A 17,323-nucleotide genomic window follows, 5' to 3' on the forward strand; every position below is an offset into this window, starting at 1 on the left:
ATTCTCTTCGGTGTCAATTTCAGTGGATTACGTGTATTTTAAAAGATTAATCAAACTTTCAACACCTTATTTGATGGAAATTACAAGAGAATAGAGGTAAAGTTGAGGAAATGTGAAGAATCATGAGATGACAGAGGGCCAAATAAAGGACGTCATACACTTACACAATGATTGTCATTTTTTGGTTGCACTTGTATATATATCAATCCTCTATTATTATTTTTTTGAACGAAATATCAATCCTCTATTAATCATGCAATGATTGATTTTTTTTTAGAAGGAACACCCGAACTAACGTTGATTTACTCTTTTTTCTAGATGAGGTCAAAATAAATGCACCCTCGGATCACTATATATTATAAACAAAAATTTATTTTTTAGGTTTATTTAATAAATGATATATGTGGTCTATATAATAAACTACATATATCATTATTGAATGAATCTAAAAATTAAATTTTTGCTTATAATAATGACCAGATGACAAATATATAATAACGATTTAGCGCGTACTTACTTGGCAAACTTTATTTTGAATTAGGTCATGTCTGGTCCAGATTAGTTTTTGAATTCTACAAAATACCAAGATATGAACTTTTAAAGTATATTGTTAAAAATCCTTAAAGAAAAACGTATATTGTCAAAAAATAAAGTATGCGATAGTTATTTTTAGAATTTTTGACGTATATATAATGAACTTTTAATTCGATGAATGAACTTTGATTTTTGACTACGTATGGTATGTACGTATCATGAAACCATACGATAATTGCATGTTGAAATTTGTAATGTTACAACCGACAGCTTGTTAGTTGTTTTTTTAATATATTTTGACTAATTTCGTTTTATTTAATATTTATACCTTACATTACATGGCATTCAGTGGTTGTCTTAATTTTAATTGTATATATAACACAATTCTTTACGTATGGACCAAAACAATCAAATTGTGAAGACATACATATGTTTTCACAATTTGCATAGGAAGATGAGTTTGTGGGAGAACTTTAGTTATTTCTTCAAAATGTGACTTTGCAGGTTGACAAAGATGATCGATGGTTATGAAATTTGGAATCATTACATACATTTTCTATTCGTAGTGCTTATAATTTCATGACTCTACAACCTCATATTGCTTCTACGGTGGTTGTGTCATCTCTTTGGCATAAAGATGACCCTCTGAAGGTTGTGATGTGCATTTGGCATCTGTTTCGAGATAGGTTGCCTACAAAGGATAATCTTCTTCGTCGTGGAGTTATTGGTAACGATTCCCGAATGTGCGTTGGAGGGTGCGGTTATGTGGAAACTTCTGCTCATTTATTCTTACATTGTAATAATTTTGGGTCCGTTTGGCACCTTATTTATCATTGGTTGGGCACTTCCTCGGTTATCCCTTTTTATGTAGCGGACCATTTCAATCAATTCAGCTATGGCGGGAGTGGTTCTAAGGTGCGGCGTTCCATATTACAGGTTATTTGGTTTGCAACTGTGTGAGAAATTTATAAAGAAATAAATAACAGGTTATTCAATGGCTAAGAATGCTCGATCGTGCAAGTGGTTGATAAGATTAAGCCACTTGCATTCATGTGGTTGAAGGCGAAATTTGCTTCCCTTCCCTTCAATTATCATGGTTGGTGGCTTAGTCCGTTTATCATGTTGGGCATAGACTAATAGTTATTTCTTTTCTTGTTTTTGCTCATTTTCAGTTTTTATCTTGTAAATACTGTCTTGACTCTGTTGTTTCTTCCTTGGTTCACCTTGTGAAATGACATTTTAATTTGATAATATATTTCATTTTAGCCTCTAAAAAAAATACAATTTTTTTTAAGAAACATAGACATTTTTTTATCATGTATAATGATTCGCCACGTCTGCCTGTCGATGTGTGATCATGAATTAGATGCAATAATAGCGAGACTTGATATTCCTTCAACAAAAAAAAAAATTAGTGAGACTTGATATCTTTAAATAATTGTGTCATTGCAGGAGGTGGGGTTGTTTGTGGTAGACTGGTAGTTTTATTGCTCATGGGGACTCTTAGTAACTTGTCTTCTTCCCTAAAAAAAAGTATCTTGTCTTCAATGTGTATAATATTTCTTTTAAGGGAAACAAATTATTCTCGGAGCGTTCCAGATAAACTTTATTTTCTAATACATAAAAGATATAAACTTTCCATAAATATTTATTTATTTCAAACATCTTTAAAGAGTGTCCATGCACTCGATAACAAACCATTTTTTAAAGATTAAAGGCTAAATTGCATATTTGAACCATTAATTTATTTGTTGTTTTTATATTGGTCCTTTAGTTAGTTGTTAATACGTTTTAGTCCTTCATTGTTATTTTCGTCAGTCTAATTGATCATTTACTTTTAACTTTTAACACTAGTGTCTAAGATGGATCAACATTGTAGATGATCCATCAAAGATTTCATTAAGTTTATTAACATTAACCGTTTGATGTTTTTCTTTTAAACACAATTGATATTTTTCTTTTAAACACAATTATTAGATCACACATGCCTACTATATCTAATGGTGCACCCCCACACCTAATCTTTTTAACTTTTCTTCATCTTCTTCTCTTCTCCTCATCTTCATCTTCATCATATTCATCAAACCAAATCCAAAATAAACTCAAAATCATCAAGAGAAACAAGAAATTTAACTTCAACATCATTATCTCATTTTTGCTTCGTCACTTTCAAAAGTAACATCTATACCCGATCTCTCCATACCAATTATTTCAATGGATTTTTCCAAAATCTCCACCATCCATTCAGTTCTAAAATATATACCCGAATAAGAGAGATATTTAGAGAGAGTTTTCATTATTCATCCAACGCAACACATCACAGTCACAAATCCTTATCCAATGGATTTTCCCTCAAATCTTCCATCGGAGAATTTTAAGGTTTCTCATTTTTTCTCAAACCTTCTTCGAATTTCTTCATAATTTTCCATACTTTAATCCAACTTAGAAACTACATTGCCATTTTCTTCATGTTCCTTATTCTTTTTTAGATTTTCTTTTTTGGGAATATTTACTTTTTACATATTGGGATTTTTTTATTCACATTTTATTTTTTCTTTGCATAACCGAATTTTGAACTTTAAGAATGTTTGTAAACCTAATTTATGATAATCATGAGGAAGAAAATAAAAGGAATTGAGATTGATTCATTTACGGATTTCGGTTTCGCTAATTTGGTTTTGGATCAAGGTAGATGTGGATAATTTTGAGTTTGTTTATGGGTTTTATCTGGATTTGATTTGATGAATATGACAAAGGTCCGGAGGAGAAGGGAAGAAGATGAAGAAATGTTAAAAAGATTAGGTGTGTGGGGTGCACCATAAAGTAGTCATGTATGATCTAATGGTTGTATTTAAAAAAAAAAAAAATTAAACAATTAATGTTAATCAAATTAATGAGGTCTTTGGTGGATCCCCTACAATGTTATCCACCTCAAACATTGGTGTAAAAGATAACAGAAAAGGACCAATTGGACTGACATAAGTAATGTTGGACCAAAACGTAACAACAATTAAATAAGTAACCAATATGAAAATAACAAATAAGTTAGGGTAACAAATATGCAATTTAGCCAAAATTAAACTATCAAAATTAGTTTATGACTCTTTAGATAGATCTTAAATAGATTCCCAACTTTATGAATATTTCAAAAAGGTCATTGACTCTTTTAAATTTTATTGATATTAATCCTTTAAAAATATGTCAGTGAATAAATTAATTGTAAGTGAATAAATTTAAGTACCAAATTGAAAATAAGTTGTTAAAATATGGGGTTGAATTGATAGGAAGTGGTTTTTTTTTTTTTTAAGAAGCTATTGATAGGAAGTGGTTAAATATACAAAATCAACTTTCTTCAACCAGAGATGTATGGTCCATCAATACTTCATTGCTTTTGACATTATCATCAAAATTCATCACTTAATTCTAATGTCTAGAACAGCAGATGCGACAAAATTCTACTGTCGCAAAGTTGTTACAACGTGAAAATATAGAAGCTGTTGAAGCTTCATTGGCATACGTTTGGTCACTCTTCAACGCGAAAACGAACACACCATTAGTAGAATCTTCCATGCTAGGCGAGTGGCAAATGAAAGAAAAAGGTATGTAGGGTTTAGAAATGGAAGAAGAAAATTTTTTTAGAAGGTTTGATAGAAGAAAAAGTGATTCAATTAAAATCTGCGATAAAAAATCTCAAAATCTCAAGAATCCAATAAATAAATAGAATAGATCAATGAAGCTTCAAAGAAAATCTTCTTAAAAAAATTTCAGAAAAAAAATAGCGGAATAACTATCTCCAATATCATTTTATTGTTATTGAAGCTATTGACAAGAAAAAAGTAGAGAAAAAGTTGTATTTTTTTTAGCCGGAATTTGAACCCCGAACCTTGTATATATTATGCAAAAAAGTAGAGAAAATTTGTATTTTTTTTTGTGGTGACCAGGATTTGAACCCCGAACCTTGCATATATTATGCATTGTCTATACAAACTGAGCTAAGCTTATGAGGACAAAATTGGATGCAACACTTATATAGTCTATGAAAAAACAAAGGGTTCTGCTAACCAGTGCCCCGGGGGCACTGGATAAGGAACATTAAATAGATATAAATGAATAGATCTTACATGATTTACCTCAATTAAAATAGGAAATAAATCAACTAATTAAAATAAGAAACAGTTATATTTAATGGGTCAAATTTCTTGTCCCACTCCCATTGTATTAATGCCTTCATATTTATTAAAAAAAATTCCAGCAATTTTACTCAAGGAAATTTGTTTTACGTGATTTTCTTTTTAATCATTTTCTGAAAGCCTATGCATATAATTAGTAACATATCCAAATAAATTGAAAATAAATTAACAATTCCAAAGATAAAACATATTAAATTAAAATATTCAAAGATAAAACATATCCAATTAAAATATCAAATACAAAATTTTCAAATGTGTAATTAAATCCTCTTCAAAACAAAATAGGATTCCATGCTTTGTATAGTCAACCTCCTTTTCAAAACTTGTAGAAATTCCACTCCAGATGGTATGCATATTTCTATTAAAAGAACATACAATATAACCAAATAAATTAATTTTAATTAGTAACAAATAAACATAATTATACAAAAATTAGAAATATAGAGAATTTAATAAATAAAATGAATAATAAATGTGTACCTAAACTTTTGGAAGGAGAATTGGATTTAAATTTGGATCGTCACAAATTTTCTTTTTCTTGTTTGCCTTTTTCTTTTCCTTAAGTGGGCATGTGGCAATGTTATGTCCTAAACCTCTGCATAATCCACAAGTGTTCATATTATGTGATAGCTCTTTTCCACCTTTAAGTCGTCGTCGTTTGGGACGACCTTTAGGTTTGGATTTTGGAGGACAATGAACAACATGTTGTGGTTGAGGTTCATTGTTACAATCTAGTACTTGCTCCTCACCAACAACATTAACTTGAGACTCCACATCATTATCATCGTATGATACTTGAAGCAACCACCGTGAAGGCAAGTAGTTAGAAGGGATTTCATGACAATCTTTATGAAGAAAAATACTAAGAATATGACGACATAATATCCCCCAAAATTCAAAGAGCTTGCAACTACATGTAGCTACCTTACCATCCCAAAACACTACATGTTTCCTACTATTAATATCTTTATAAAACCGCACGACAAACACATTACCATTTTCATGATCAATTGAATATTGTGAGGACCTCGCAAACTCCTCTTGAAACTTTTGAAAAGAAAAACGAGTGAGAACACTATGAGCTTGCTCTTGTAAAGGTGACATCAACTTCATATTTGATCCTTTGCACTTCTCTAACATTATATCGTGGTCTTCTTTTTGCTTAATATCATCAATTGCTACATCAACCTAAAATTAATATAAATGAATTAATATGGAGTTTTGTGAATAAACATCAATGAATCATACCTTCCAAACTAACGAGTTCTAATATAATGATCAATACAACATACCTGCTTTGCAAAGTCAGTTAAACTTGTGTGAGAATTGATGAATCTTTTAATGAAAGCATTAATACTCTCCGATCTTCCTGTGGTTGTCATTCCACCAAAGAAATGATCACGAAGATAAGCGAGTGCCCAATCATTTCTGATTTCATACAATCCTTTCACATGTTTATTTGACTGCAAGTTATACTTAGCAACAACTTCTGGCCATTGATGCTCAAATTCTTCACATGTCTCTAACTTATACAACTCATAAAATTCAGAACACCATTTTGCATATTTGTCTCGAAGTAGAGCATTAAACCAAGAACTAAACTTGAAAGTTATGTGCCATATGCAGAAACTATGTTTTGTCGATGGAAACTCTTTTGAGATTGCTTCTTTCATCCATGGATCTTGATCGGTTAGTATAGTCGTTGGTGGCTTCTTCATCAAAGATATAAAAGTCTATAGAGAATTTAAAAGCATTTAGATTATCTATGTTAATTAAAGACGAGAAGCATATGCATACCAGAAAGGGACATATAATCAAATATTTGTTTAATAAAAAAGATATTTGAGAAATAGTTACCTTCATTAGCCAACGAAATGCATACACTGTTTCGTTCCGTAAGAGTGCACATCCAAAAAGTATAGTCTTTCCATGATTATTCATACCCACAAAAATCCCAAATGGCATTTCATAAGAATTGACCTTGTATGTAGTATCAAATACAACAACATCACCGTATTTTTGGTACCAATCAAAACAAGAAGCCGAGGACCAAAAAATATGCTCTAACCTTCTTTCTTCATCAAGTGTATAAGCATATTGAAATTTAGAGGAAGTTTTTTTTGCACCCTCACAATACTTCAAAAGATCCATGACATCACTTCCTTCAGTTTTTTTATTAGCTTTCACATAAAGATTGCGAATGTCCTTTTCAGTATATGGAAGATAACCATGCTTCACATTTTTCTCTAGTTCTATAACCCGCATTATTTGTCTAACCGAAAGCCCACCTTCTTTTAATAAGAAAATGCGTTCACGGTCATCTTCTAAGATAATTCGATAAGCCGGTAAAAAACGCACCTCTGTTTGGGTTAGCAAACCATGGTTGTGTTTGACAATAAACGATGTGACTCGCCACTCAGTTGGAAATATATCATGAGATTTTTGTAATTTGATTCGTAAATGAGCTTTGCATTCACACTTTGAGGATTGTCTATTTCTCTGCTCTTTTGATGGTTCCATTATTTTCAAGGATGCTTTACCTTCACGATGACAAAAAATATCACGTCTGCAAATAACCCCATTCTTTTTTACGAATCTACCTTTTTTAATTGAGAACCCTTGTTGATAAGCATATCTCTTATAAAAGACATAGGCTTCTTCTTCACTAAGAAAAATTTGACCAACAAATGGAACACAATTTGTCTCAGTTCCGTCTTTATCGACTTCTTCATTTGTTGCATTATTCAGACTTAAAACAGAGTTTTCTTTCTCAACATTCTCCACTAAATTATGATCAAGTTGCTCACTAATTATTTCTGAAGAACCATTATCTATAAAAATATCTTCTATTGGATATTCATTCAAATCAAAACTTATTTTATTGTTTGTCTTTGTAGCACTAATACTATCCATTATGTTATTTATCATCTACAAATAAAAACAAAAACATATAAACCAATAACATAAAGACAAGATATAAACACTATAACATATAACATATTAAAACAAGAAGGTAAAAAAAAAAAAAAAAAAACCTTGAATAGTACCTAAAATTTGAAACGTAAAAGACAAGAAGTTTTTTATATTATATATACAAATGCATACCGTAGGATTTCATATATATAAATGAGCATAAAAAATAATAATAATAAAGAGAGTTGGTACCTGCAGAAAGCGGTGTCGTAGGATTTCATAGAAAAAGTGTAAAATGGAAATTTGTTGAAAAGTGGTGACAAAGAATTTACTTACGAAATTCAGAAGAAAAAAGGAGAAGGAAAGTTAAAAGGGCAACGGTAATGAGGCGCCTGTATATTAATGTTGTCATTTAATTAGTATTCAATTCATTCATTCCTACTTTAATTAAGTTGACCAATTTTTAATTTTAATTGAAGTAAATTAAGTGGGGCCCATTGATTTTATTGTTCCTTAACCAGTGCCCCCGGGGCACTGGATAGCATTACCCAAAAACAAATGACTAGTGGGTAACTATTATTTAAAAAAAGAGAAAAGATACACAGACATCCCATAATTCCATCCACCTTCTACCATTGTTCATGTGGCATTAATTTCTTGTCTCATCCACCAAAAAAATTAAAAACAAAAAATAGGACAATCACTTTCTCTCACATATATCTCTCTGTTACACCCTTTTTCTCTGGTTTACCTTCCTCTCTCTCACTCTTCAACCCCTTGTCTCTTTTTCTCTCTTCTCCTTCAATAATTTCTTTTGGTTGCCTATGTTGCCGTCGTTCCCACCTCTGTATGCATTTTGAAAATGTTTTTGTTGGATTTATTTAAAAAGGTTGTTGTCATTGTGTTTTAGAGGAGTGTGAGGCAGAGATAATAGATCCCGAGAAGAGAGAGGGTGAGGATGGCAGCGACGACGGCGACGGTGGCGACGACAGTGGTGGATCTAAGGGTCGGCATGAGGACGACAGTTGTGAGATCTGAGTCTTTGGACGGTGACGACGGTGGTGGTGGTAGGATTTGAGGTTGAAGACGGCGGAGGACGGTGATGGATGTGGCCGCTGGTGGTGGTGAAGATGAATGGGTGGTTGGATAAGTGACAAAGGTTGAAAGAAAACTGAATGCTGAATGAGAGTCACAATTTTTTTGAGAGAGTAAATTTTTTTTTTTGGTTGAGCTGGCTTTTTTTATATTTTATTGTGACAAGTGGGAGGGTGTAAGAGAGGGGTACACCACGTAAGGGTGTTTACCTATCAGCTCTCTAAAAAAACTATTAGAGTGTAAACTCACCGTGAAACATCTTCAACATCCCAATAATATTATTAAAATAAAATTGAAAAAGAGAGTACAATTTAGGGAAACTAGACCAAAATTATATAAAAAAAATAAAAATAACAGTGGGATATATAGTTACCTCGTTAAAAACCTTATCTAAAAATCTCAATGAGATAAAATCAAATGAAGGAAAAAAGAGTGTAACAACAAACAAATAGTAACAAATAAAATCATTATCAAGAAAGATAATAAAGGTGACCTAATCTATTTCTAACCAAACGGTCCTCACTCCCGAATACAAGAACCGGTTATTTTTATGCAATATTACAAGACCAATGACCCTATTAACTGAGTCAATTATTAATGAACATCACATAAATTTTAGCTAATGTGATAAGTTGTGTGCATCAAACAAGCACAATTTTTGGAACCAACATCATTTGCAATGCATAGAGGCTTAAATTGTTCATCTTTTGACCAAATGGATCGTTTTTCAATAAATTCATGAACAAAGGTGTCCAACATTTCAACAGAAACATGTTGTAACACTACCACATGTGCAATATTCCCACTGCATGCCAAATTCCAGCTACGATTGAAGTCATCATCGAGGGGCCTCTCAAATACAACTATGTTGCTGAACTCGTTTAACATAGCACCAATTCCAGCATCACGTAGTAGATTTAGTAAATAATGTGCTTTCATTATACATTCATGCACCTCATTTTCAAGTCCTATTAAACCCCTTTTTTTGAGAGCATACCAAAGGAAGATGGGAGCATGCCCACAACGGCTACCTGTGATTGTGGCATCCCTTGAAGCAATGATGCCAACATCTCTAGATATCGCACTCATGTATTTCAAACGAGTTATCACAACACCGCAAGGAGATGGGCATCCCAAAAACTTGTGACCTGAAATAGTTACACTGCCAATAGGTTTCTTGAAGCTAACCTTTAGAGCCTGTAACATCATCACCAAAACAATATTTTAGATGAAATCAAGTAATCATTCATTTACGGTATATTCTTAAATTAAACACGAAGCCTTGCTTGAGTTAAGAATTCTACATAATCATAGTTTTCAATTAAATTTGAATAAGTTTCATTCAATTAGTTGTGTTAATACTTTTTCCTATATGAAAATGTTTTTCGTGAGTAATGTAAAGGAGGACATTTTTCACCTTAAAAATCGATTTTGTAAGGTTGAATTAAACTGAACCTAATGTTCTAAAAACAACAAATATTTTGTTAAAATAGAAGAATACATTGGTATCATAGAATTTTGTTGGATATAATACCTAACATTCAATACTTTAATGTCATATAATTTTTTATTTATATTTAATTATTTCGAATAAAATTTGCTTATAGGATACCAAAGAATTTTCAAAAATAAAAATAAAAGTTTATGAAAATAATTTAAACTCACTTGTTTTATAAAAGGCAACATAATTCCAAATAGAGCTCCATCACAGTGAATGTAGAATCGATCACGAGTAAAACCACATTTCTTTAGTGTTTGTATTACAAGATCAAGATCATCAATACCTCCTTTCATAGTTGTCCCTGCAATAAAATAAATATGTAAGCCCAAGTTTAGTTTTTGGTGGGATCTAAGCTTAAGTTTATTAAGTTTATTAATTCAAAACTTTATTGAAATGTGCATGCATAAATGGTGCAGTGCGAATATATATAGTTTTCAAAAACATGGATAATACACAAGAGACCTATGTTTAGATTGATGATGGCTGGTTTGTCCTTGTGGGAAAGTAGACTGGCCTCTAGTTGAACACAATCAATTTCACCTGAGAATAAAGAACCAACCTTCACACAATGCATTCTATACATTCTTGCTATTTTGAATATTGAATAATGTGACTCTTGTGAAGTATATAGAATCCCATCTGGAAATTGTTCTCTCCTGTATAGAAATGTATGAATTAATTATGCTTGTGTACTATACATGTTGCATATAATAATTATTTTAGATATATGAACAAGTTGTACGTAGAAAAACTGACCCTACTAAAATTCCATGAAGATTGCCTTCACTTCCACCAGTTGTGACATATCCCCAATACTCACTATTGTCTATGTTCCAAAGATTTGCAAACCAATCAAGCACACTAACTTCAAATGGAGATGAATTCAGAGAGAAACTACTTCCAACAAATGGATCACCCGCATTGTTCAAGTGAAAATGAAATAATGGTGCTAATTTGTCGTAGTTGAAGTCTTGATTAGTGGGGTAGCCTTCAATATCATTTTTTTGACGTTAGTAAGTGAAGAATAGTTTATGCTCATAAAAAAAAAAAAAAAAGTAGGTGAATTGTTTTAGATAGGTATCAAAGAATTTAAACATCCAAGGAAAACAATATACCATACGGATCTAGTGAATAGAATGAAAAATTTAATGAAGAAGAAAATGATTTTTTTTTTTTTTTGTTTAGATAACTTAATAACTAAATATAGAAAAATGAAGCACCAAAACCCTACCTAAGTTACGTAAGTTGTACTTGTTTATAGTCTCCGCATAGCGAGCAATTATTGCATCCAAATTGGCATCTTTTTCGCCCATGCACTCGTTGATAGGAAGGTCCTTACGTCTATTCTCTTCATCAACATTTTCACGTCTCTCTTCTTCTATTGACAGCTTGGCATTGTTAACATTAACCATCGGAAACAACTCTGAATCAGAATTGAAAGCCATTGCCATGGTGCTTTCTCCTAGGTTTTCCATAATTATTATATACTTGTAATTTTGTAGTTAATTAATATATATGAATATGACCAATGTATATACTGTTTATATATAGCAAAAGAAGGTGAGTTAGTTAAATATTTTGTGGATTGGGTGTATTCTTCTATACTTGAATCAATGATGTCCACAATTCATTTTGGTGTACATACGTAGTATTTTCCTATCACACACAAACGTGTTGTGTGCAAGTGTGAGTTATATGTCCCATATCGGATAGAAAAGTAAAGGTTTGAAAACCTTATAAGTAAGAGGACCAATAAACTCATTGCCTTAATGTTTGGGTAACAGTGTGACGTCTTTCTCTCTTGTGGGGGTAGTTCTAACCTCGATGTGACCCTCCTGGCTCCCCTCTGTGCGTCCGGATCCTCTCCATTTCCAATGAAAATGGGGATCCACATTTCCTTACCTTGCGGAACTACATGTGCCGTAAGTGGAAACCAACGGATGAGATCTATTCTTTCTTTAAAACCAATTAAAATTATTAAATAATAAAAGAATTCAATTTATATTAAACAAAATATGTTGCCAAATTTGAGGGGAAAATTGTAGACAAGAACAGATCTGACGGTAACACCAAGGAAAAACCAAGCCATCTCCACAAAGCATTCCACACCTCTGTTTCAATCTGAAATTGAACAATTGAATTTCATTATGCTTAATTACAATACAGGAACAAATTCTTTTATTATAAATGAAATTCTTTTATTATTTAATAATTTTAATTGATTTTAAAGAAAGAATAGATCTCATCCGTTGGTTTCCACTAATGCCACATGTAGTTCCGCAAGGCAAGGAAATGTTGATCCCCATTCTCAGAGGAAATGGAGAGGATCCGAACTCCCCCTCTGTGAGCTAACAAAACGGATATTGGTCATAATGTCTTGCAATATCTTATAGTTTGTTTTGTTGGATGGTGATTGGGCTGAAAAAGAAAACTACCTAAGACCTACCAAATAGAATAATGATGTTCCCACATCTAAGGATGTTAGGAAACACCGCTAAAATACCAAAATAATTTCATCGACAGTTAACTGCCGATGAATTTTAACCGGATGTAATTAACTGCCGAAGAAAATTGGAGTTAAATTTGTTATTTTATGGTGTTTTTTTAGCCTTCACAAGAGTGTAAACAACAATTTTCTACCAAATATTAGAAATCAATGGCAAATATAGAAGTGGCAAAACATGAAGAAAACTTCAATTTAGTTTCTTCAAAACAAAACTTTAACGTTTTAAAGATTGGTCCGAATCAGCAGATTCAATTGTGAATTAGGCAGTTCGTTGATTGAGTTGATCTAAACTTTACTTTAATCTTGTGGAATAAGGTTGAACCGATTGAATTGTGGTTGATTCAATTTTCAACCAGAGTGGATCATGATCCGTATCACTATTTGATTTTTAATGCATCTTTTAAAGATTATTTTAAATTATTAAGAAAATACTAGTACTAGGGAAAATATATTTTATCGTGTTTTTCTTACATCGTCGTTTCAATCTTGCCGGTTAGCTTAATGGACAGTTACGGATTATGGTGGGGAGCCGAATATGGTATCGGTCAAATAGTGAGCCTGCATTTGGGCATCACTCCTCATCTCATGTCAGTGTCTTGAATTTGTAAGGTGAGAAAATATCTAAATTCCGCAACATGCGAACATATCGTAAAATTCTTTTAAAAAAATAAATCTATACAAAATCTTTTTTTTAGTAGTAAAATAACATTGGTTTTACACGTTTACCTATATAAATTTCAGGAAAGATATAGTTTTCTATTAAAAAGTAGCGATATTTTTAAAAATATACTAACTTCAGACTTCAAAGTATATATAAGTTTGAGTTTTTCCCTTAAAAAAAGTTTGAGTTTATACGTAAAGGATTATTGAGAATAATAAAATATAGAAGAAGATTTGATATAAAATATAGAGAGAAATTGGCATGTAGTGCAAGTGCAACACTGTGAAAAAAATAATTTTTTTTATTATTTTAATGGTTAAATTATAACTTTTTTTTAACCAAGTTGTAATTTGACCATTAAAGTAATATATATGTCCAAAAAGAAAGATAAGGGGAATTAGATCAACAACCTTTTCAAAAGTTAATAAATCTGAAATTGGGCATACCTACATGTTCCTAGTATACTCATTTATGATAAGTTAGAAAAATATGTCCATAAAGTTAAATTAAAAAAGGAAAGGGTAAGGTCAAAAGGTCAAAGTTGGCTAATCTATTTGCAGAAACATTCCCTTCTCAAGTAGTAAAAAATGTCTTGTTACTTGTTAGAAGTAAGCAATTAAGTCATTTGTTCCACAAACATGCACTACTTTTATAGACTTGAAAGCAAGAAGGACTAGCTGAGAGTCTGATTTTAGCCGGAGCCTATGGTCAAATTACAACTATCTCAAGTGAGATTCAAATTATGTACAATAAAAAATACAAAGTCAAACTATAATCATTGAATCGACGGGTGCAGTTATCATGCATAAGAAATTGCATAAATTTCAGTCCATTATGCCAAAACCATTTTGCAGTGGAAATGGTTTTTGTGAGTTGGACTCCAAAACTATTTTGCAATGGAAATGGTTTCTGTGAGTTGGACTCCAAAACCATTTTGTTGTGGAAATGGTTTATGTGAGTTGTACTTCAAAATCATTAGATGTACTTAATGGTTTTGAATTTTCTTTTTCATTAAAATTTCAAGAATTGTTGATGAATCAACACCGTTGATTTATCTTGTTCCGATCAATTCGCAACAATTGAATAATTCAAGAAATGAATTGAAGATGTATGAATCTCTCGCCGTCGTGTGAACCTCTAAGAATCCTTCCGGTTGGAGAGTTCTACATATCTCACCGGCGAATTCCGCCGGTTTAACGAATTCTTCGAAGAAACCGCCTTTACCGGAGAATTCAAAATCGAAGGAATCACCAGGAAATGGATGTTTCCGTCCTTCTCCTTGAATAATCAACGGCGGTGACGGTTTCTTGAATATTCCGACGGAGTCCACAACGCCAATTTCCTTCAACGCTAAAACATCTTCTCCGGTGGGAGTATCAATGCACAGAGCTTTAGAATTCGGCAAAAGTGAGCCTTCTCCGATGAGATCCTAGAAAATAGAGGCGTAGTGTTCAACGGAGCGGCGCCAATTCTTGCCGGAGAATGGATCGCCGGAGGTGGAGAGATGAGAGGGGGCGGTGAGGTTTAGATTTTCGGAGAAGAAACAGAAATCGGAGGAGTTGCATGATCTGCCACGGACGGTGACGATGATGGCGAATCAAACAGCGAAGATGAGATCCAACATGATGTTGTTGTCTGATTCTTTGGAGAAGAGATATGCGATCAAATCTGATGGTTGTGAAGTGTTTATGCAGCGTGCATAAGGAAATGACTTATGCATGATAACTTTGCCCTGAGCCAACATCTCTTAGACATTATATTATATTATACTATATTGTTATTTTGACACGGCACGGCAACCTTGTAGTAATACAATGGCCTTGAAGACATATTAAATTAAATATGTTTTTTTAAGAAATTAAATTAAATATTTATTGAATATATGAGTATATATTATATTATATATTGAATACTCATCATTCGGTCTCAAATATATATAAAAAAAAAAATCAAAAAAGTTGATTAGATAGAGTTTGAATTTTGAAAAAGGTGCATCAACTTTTTATAACCAAATATTATTTATATACTAGCGTTTAGACGGAGTCGGTGTCAGTCTGTCCCGTCTTCTTATTACGTTAATGCCTGTGAATTACAAACATTAGTTTTTATGAAATTTTGATTAAACTTATCTTGATTTTGATTTTTTTTTATTTTGATTAAAATTATAGGTATAAATAATATATATATATATATATATATATATATATATATATATATATATATATATATTGCACTTTCATATTTTAAGTGTAAATCAGACTCGGTTTGCATAAAATATGAGAGATAAATGACAAAATAAATCTTATTTAAAACAATTAAAAAAGAGCTATGAAAATTATAGGAGTTTTGTTATATGGCACGAGAGGTTCCGCACACGAATTGCACAACATGTTCATTTACATGTGAACTTCTCTCTTAATGGATGAAAGTTTATAACTTTTTTTCAAAAATAAAAGCCAAACCAACATAAAATAAAATAAATTATTGGTATTAATTAAGAATTTGTTTGAAAAAACACCCAGTAATTTGAAAGATGACTTATATTCAGGTGTAAAAAAAACTTCTTTCCAAAACATGCTTAGCATTAAAAACAAATGGAATACTTTATCATTTAATTCAACGTAACTAATCAATTTCATAAAAAAATGTGTATTTCCTTAATAAAAAAAATCACATAATATGAGACAAAAAGAATGACGTCGTAGTCCCTATTTTCTTTAAAGAGATGGAAATTAAGTTGTTTAAGTGCAGCTTAAACCTTTGAGCAAGCCTTAAAGAACACTTTGTAATACACATTGCTTCAAGGGTGATGCAGTTGCCATTAAAATTCTGGAATATGAGTATGTTGTTAGGATTGACATTTGCAAGAATTTTCTTCTTAGAAGATTGATGTTGAAGAAAGGGGGCACCCTTCCCACTTTGGATGACTTGCACAACAAATGAAACAATCTTAAAAAGGTGCTTGAAAAACGGTCTCTCGCACCTATTGGTAAGAAATTTATATTTTCACTTTTTCGTCTATTGAGGATATACGTAGGGTTCTTGTTGTAGGGCCTTGAAACCTTGCACCAAGAATACTTCATTTGTTTTCGTACACGCCAGATACATGGTTAGAAACACTAATGTTCAATTTTAAATTAGGATTCATGGCATTCCACTTGAATATTGGAGGGGCTTAAAAGAAAATTCCTATTGGAAGGAGTATCAGAATTCTTCTGGTATTAGATGAAGCGAGAAGCGATTAGTAGCGAAGATGATGTTTCGATTTATCTTTCTTAATTGAATTTCAGAATTTTTTTCAAAAATTTAGACGAACATTCACTTTAAAGAAGACCTTTAAATTTAAAGAACATTTTCAAAATATTTATATTTATATCTCTTCAAAAATCAAGCATAGTTTTGACCAAGACTTTTGAGTCTAAGAACTATTTTTTACCATAAGGACAAAATCATGTCATTTGTTTTTTGATTGTGATGTTTCTTATAAGTTATGTTTGGATATTTTATCTTTGCTATGTGTTAGCCGTGCTTTGTCTCAATTTGTATGTTTGATTTCCGATAAGAAATTTGTGAATGACTATCTTCAATTAATATGAATGACTTGCTCTAGTCATCTTGTTTTTGGTAATCATGACAATTTTAAAGATTCTCTTGTTGGTTTGCTGAATCTTTTAGTTTGGTCTTGTATTTTTTTGACACATACTTTGGTTATGTATTAAAACCATTTTTTTTTTTAAAAGGCAAAAATGTATTATATTATCACAAATCAATAAGTCCTCCTCCACAAGGTGTAAGATATGGAACTCACGGAGAAAACGTCAGTTACATTAAAGTATCAACAAAGAGAGAGAGATAATAGAAAATTAAAAAGAAAAATGTTAGATATCAATAATGATTTTATCAAGAAAGATTCAAGAATGACA

At 31.7% G+C, this 17,323-nt stretch overlaps 3 protein-coding genes across 3 annotated transcripts; all 3 read right to left on the reverse strand.

Moving 5' to 3' along the window:
* Nucleotides 1–5,204: 5,204 nt before the first annotated feature.
* Nucleotides 5,205–7,637, reverse strand: LOC112418656 (protein FAR1-RELATED SEQUENCE 11-like). Its single transcript, XM_024775110.1, has 3 exons — nt 6,582–7,637; nt 6,017–6,457; nt 5,205–5,912 (listed from the first exon to the last, which is right to left on the reverse strand). Exons 1-3 carry the CDS (start codon nt 7,635–7,637, stop codon nt 5,205–5,207), a joined length of 2,205 nt encoding a protein of 734 aa, XP_024630878.1.
* Nucleotides 7,638–9,347: 1,710 nt separating this feature from the next.
* On the reverse strand, nt 9,348–11,563 carry LOC25485051 (serine decarboxylase). Its single transcript, XM_024775111.2, has 5 exons — nt 11,465–11,563; nt 10,990–11,221; nt 10,696–10,889; nt 10,398–10,534; nt 9,348–9,929 (listed from the first exon to the last, which is right to left on the reverse strand). Exons 1-5 carry the CDS (start codon nt 11,544–11,546, stop codon nt 9,348–9,350), a joined length of 1,227 nt encoding a protein of 408 aa, XP_024630879.2. The 5' UTR covers nt 11,547–11,563.
* Nucleotides 11,564–14,451: 2,888 nt separating this feature from the next.
* On the reverse strand, nt 14,452–15,144 carry LOC120579326 (uncharacterized). Its single transcript, XM_039831282.1, has 2 exons — nt 15,004–15,144; nt 14,452–14,829 (listed from the first exon to the last, which is right to left on the reverse strand). Exons 1-2 carry the CDS (start codon nt 15,142–15,144, stop codon nt 14,452–14,454), a joined length of 519 nt encoding a protein of 172 aa, XP_039687216.1.
* Nucleotides 15,145–17,323: the final 2,179 nt, after the last annotated feature.

The sequence above is a fragment of the Medicago truncatula genome, chromosome 1, assembly GCF_003473485.1.
Source record: "Medicago truncatula cultivar Jemalong A17 chromosome 1, MtrunA17r5.0-ANR, whole genome shotgun sequence".
In the NCBI taxonomy this organism is placed as follows: Eukaryota; Viridiplantae; Streptophyta; class Magnoliopsida; order Fabales; family Fabaceae; genus Medicago; species Medicago truncatula.